At 31.9% G+C, this 4479-nt stretch overlaps 1 protein-coding gene and 1 pseudogene across 1 annotated transcript; one reads left to right on the top strand and one right to left on the bottom strand.

Annotated features, from left to right (window-relative positions):
* Positions 1–1130: 1130 nt before the first annotated feature.
* LOC104120412 (AAA-ATPase At5g17760-like) lies at positions 1131–2044 on the top strand (annotated as a pseudogene).
* Positions 2045–2540: 496 nt separating this feature from the next.
* On the bottom strand, positions 2541–4269 carry LOC104120410 (protein TIFY 5A-like). Its single transcript, XM_009632168.4, has 3 exons — positions 3962–4269; positions 3438–3516; positions 2541–2993 (listed from the first exon to the last, which is right to left on the bottom strand). The coding sequence occupies exons 1-3, from the start codon at positions 4039–4041 to the stop codon at positions 2805–2807; spliced, it is 348 nt and encodes a 115-aa protein (XP_009630463.1). The 5' UTR covers positions 4042–4269; the 3' UTR covers positions 2541–2804.
* Positions 4270–4479: the final 210 nt, after the last annotated feature.

Here is a 4479-nt window from a genome sequence, read left to right as displayed (position 1 = left end):
TTTACCGTGATTTTAAAAAATTTAAAAAATAGAAAAGAGTCATAATCTGAAGGGTGAAATATAATAGGCATTAGATTCATTCAATTGAAATATGAAGGAAGATGTGTGTGATACAAAGTTGGAGGAAAATAATGATTTTCACCCTACAATAATTGCTTAACATTTTTGACAATATTTATTATTTAATTAAAATAAATTGGGGGGGGGGGGGGGGAAGGTAGGTAATTGTTGAAAATATTTTGATATAATTTTGAGTAAAACACATAACACCACTATAATATAACTCATTATGGCTACACCATATATATTTCAAAATCAAACACAAACATATTTACATAGTAAGGATTTTGCACACACTATATATATGGAGTTAAGTATTTCAAGATGCCGGGAGAGGAACAATTTATAAGATTCTAACTTTAATTCTGTATGTCCATCAAATAACTTAATAAATAGATAAGATTACTCCACTAGAGTTTGGCATAAAATTGACCACCCATAAAAAATCATATTCTAAAATTGATCGATAATGGTAATGAGAGGTGGTTTGGTGATAGAAGCTGGTGTTTTTGGGTGGCAAAAGAAGAAGAGTAAATTAATACTATAACCTTTTTGGCCAAGCTTTCTTTTGTCAAAAAATATTTTTTTCCAAAAGTTAAAGGTGTTTTTCTTCCCAAAAGCATCTTTCTAAACAGTATTTTTGAGAAAAATACACTTATAAACACTTTTTAAAAGCTTGGTTAAACACTAATTGCTATATTTTCAAATTGGTTAGCCTATTAAATTATTTTTCACCAAAAATACTTTTTTTTGAAAAACTTTTCTGAAAAGTATTTTTGAGAAAAATAATTTTCAAAATAAGTTGATTTTAAAAGTTTCACCAAACATGCTATAAAACAGACTGAGTTTTTTGGTTATTAGAGAAGCAACTTTTGGTTCCGTTTTGAAAAAAATTGTGACAAGTTCTAAAAAGGAAAATTTATCTTTCCTTGTGTAAAAAAGGAAAATTCACTCCCTTTTGCAAAAGGACTCGTAGTTAACAAAAAAAAGAAAGAAAGTATTCAGTATAAATAGTTCATATAGCAGGGCTCGTGCAAGTATTACGAGGTTGTTGAGGTTTGAGTAAAAAGATGATGAGAATGAATTGTTACATCCCTTTTGTACTCAACAAAGCCAAAGACATGTCTCATGAGAAAAAAGTTGTTAAGTTGCATTCTCTAGCCAATGGTCTTACTTATAATTCTAAACTTTGGGATTCAGTTAATCTTGAGCACCCTTCAACTTTTGATACACTAGCATTAGAACCAACACTAAAGAAATCCATAATTGAGGATCTTGATAGGTTTTTAAAAAGGAAAGATTTTTATAGGAGAGTAGGAAAAGCTTGGAAAAGAGGATACTTATTGTATGGACCACCAGGGACAGGGAAATCAAGTTTGATTGCAGCAATTGCTAACTATCTAAAATTTGACGTTTATGATTTAGAGTTTTCTAACATAAGGAGCGATGCAGATTTGAGAAGGTTGTTGATCAGCACCAAAAATAGGGCTATACTTGTTATTGAAGACATTGATTGTAGCGTTGATTTGCCAGATAGAACTAAAAATCGCCCAGAATATGGTCATTCTCGTTCACGAGATCAAGATAGGCTTACACTTGGTGGATTGCTAAATTTCATAGACGGGCTATGGTCGAGTATTGGAGATGAGAGGGTTATTATATTTACAAGGAGACACTTGATCCAGCTCTGTTGCGACCTGGACGAATGGACATGCATATTCATATGTTTTACTTGACAATTGAAAGTTTTAAGGTGTTGGCAGCTAATTATTTGGAAATTTATGATTTGAATAATTATGGATATTTTCAAGAAATACAAGAGTTGATTGAAAGTGTTCAAGTTACCCCTGCTGAGGTTGTTGAGGAACTTATGAAGAGTGAAGATGCTGATGTTTGTCTTGCAGGTCTTGTCAATTTTCTCAAGAGTAAAAGGATCAGTAATACTGAAGAGGAGATAAATGATGATGCTACAAAAAAGGAGTAAATCTTTGAGTATAACATAATTCAATTGACCAAACGTTATTGTGTCTCTTTTACGTATGCAGATTTTTTTTTGTTGCTTTATTTATTGTTGTTCAATGTTTGTTTTGTTAATTAACTTTCGTACGACACTTGGTTATTTTAATTTTAATATTATATTAGTCATAAAAGATTTTGTCCTTTAAAATTAAAAAGATTTACGATGAAAATTGCATTTTAAATATTCATTATGTCCCAATTTATATGACACTTTTTGTTTATCGAAAGTCAATTTGACTAATCTTTGAAGCCAAATTGAATTAGAACAATTTAATATTTTAAAGTTAAAATTAGATATTCAAAAACTATACAAAAAGTATTATAATCTACGATTCTTCTCATGTCAATATGATGAAAATATAACTTTTAAAATATTAGTCAAAGTTCATATAGTTTGAATCTCGGGAAGCAAAAAATATTACATAAATGGGACATAAGGATTACCAATTACCACACGAGTATACGGGTAATCCAACCTCCCAATCAATATTGATGAAATTTTGATAGTTAGGACGAGAGAATTTGGATAATTAGGAATCAACACATATATAAGCGCATTTAGAGCTAGTTCGGTAGATTCAGCTGAAATCACGTTCCCCGTTGGAAGTGCAGATACATATGCAAAAAAATTAGTGACGTATCCGCATATCACAAAATCACACACAATATTCTAGATCACTAAATTCTCAATTCTGAATTCGCCTATGATTCCAACATCATTTCTTTTAATATGGATTAGCTGCTTGAATCCTCCTTTCTCTTCTCTTTTGCAGAAACCTCTGTAGGGATTTTCTTAGGGACAGCCCATAAGGGCTATGCAATTGAAACTGCAGAGACGGTGCTCTCAAATTTGACGCACTCATATTATATTTTTCTTCCATTTCTCGTCTTGCATGCCATAAGATGGCTAAGGCCTATACTTCAGAGAATCCAATAACAAATCGAATTAAGCATCTGAACAAATTTAGAATTACTAATATAAACAAAATTAGAAAGCAAGATATATATATATGCGCGATATATTCTCTTCAAACTTTATTTCATCAGTAGAAGAAGTCAACTTTTTATAAGAATTACGTCTCAATTCCAAACAATTTTAGTTTCTTAAATTAATAAAATACTAATTAATGACTAATAAAAAGGACAGCGGGGTGCACTAAGCTCCCGCTATATGCGGGGTCCGGGGAAGAGTCTGATCATAAGGGTCTATCGTACACAACCTTACCCTACATTTCTACAAGAGGTTTTTTCTACGGCTCGAGCATGTGGCCTCCTAGTCACATGACAACAACTTTACCAATTGCGCCAAAGCTCCCCTTCAAAATATTAATGACTAATAAAGATCAAAAATAGCTTGCCTGAAGTTCAGATGTATGACATTCCCCATCTTGTGCGTTGTAGAAAATTGTGGTCTGCTTTCTTGTGGACGAACATGCCCTATATTAACAAATATATCGTCATGCATGGAAACATCTGTATGTGGAACCAAAATTCATTTGTCTAAGATATTAGGTGTTCTACCAGTGAACTACCACCGAATATTTTCATGTAAATGATGATGAGAAAGCAATATCATTTACTTAAAAAATTATGTTTTATAACATATCATAAGTTCTCTTAATATATATTTGAAAAAAGTATATAATGAAGAACTTGTTTGAAAAGAATATAGAGCACAATCTTGTCTTTCATTCTATTAATTTTTAATTAATTATAAATTTGGGGATTAGAAAAAGGTAAAGGAGAATTAAGGGGAACAGTGATAATTGAACTCACACCTAGTGATAACACCCGTCGGTAAACTATAAGCTTGGTACTTTTGACTATATAATTATGTATATGTCAGTATCTTAAGATGGAAATATGGAATTATGAGACTTACACAGAATGATCGCTACTGCGGAACTCTGAAGAAGAAGAAGACAATAGAGGGAAAAGTTGAAGGCCAATTCTGTGCTTCATCTTTATGCCTATTGTTTTCCTTTCTACTTTTTCAATTCTTGTGTCTTCATTGCCTATAAATTGAAGAAGAAATTAAAACCTTTTTCTAAATTAAAGGTTTACAATGTGGGGGAATTGCTTAGCTTATGGTGGTGGATGGCCGCAATTACTTGCACCGAAAAACAAGTAGAGCTAGAAAGACTAGGGAATATGATCTCAAAAGCTATTTATATATGTGGAAAATCCAACAAAAACATCATATTGGGGTTGCTACAAGCTAAGTAATGAGCAAATTAAACACTCTGTATGTCATCTAGCCATGTGGAACATGTTGTTCACAATTCACATGCCTAATTTCCCCTACCACCTCACCTATTCTCCCACGTGTTGATATAAAACTAGGTTTGTTGTAAATTTATTGCGTAAAATTTAATGGCACGTCTTATGTTTTGTCTCTGT

This window comes from Nicotiana tomentosiformis, chromosome 1 (genome assembly GCF_000390325.3).
Source record: "Nicotiana tomentosiformis chromosome 1, ASM39032v3, whole genome shotgun sequence".
In the NCBI taxonomy this organism is placed as follows: Eukaryota; Viridiplantae; Streptophyta; class Magnoliopsida; order Solanales; family Solanaceae; genus Nicotiana; species Nicotiana tomentosiformis.
The sequence above is the reverse complement of the archived record's forward strand: the minus strand, read 5'-3'. Positions and strand labels throughout refer to the sequence as shown.

What these genes read in the sequence shown, in the direction of transcription:
- LOC104120410 (XM_009632168.4), bottom strand. Translation starts at nt 4,041, where the DNA reads ATGAAGCACAGAATTGGCCTTCAACTTTTCCCTCTATTGTCTTCTTCT. An exon ending in CGCAGTAGCGATCATTCTGT is followed by an intron (nt 3,517 to 3,961) that starts GTAAGTCTCATA and finishes TTGTTAATATAG; the next exon opens with GGCATGTTCGTCCACAAGAA. An exon ending in GTCATACATCTGAACTTCAG is followed by an intron (nt 2,994 to 3,437) that starts GCAAGCTATTTT and finishes TCTGAAGTATAG; the next exon opens with GCCTTAGCCATCTTATGGCA.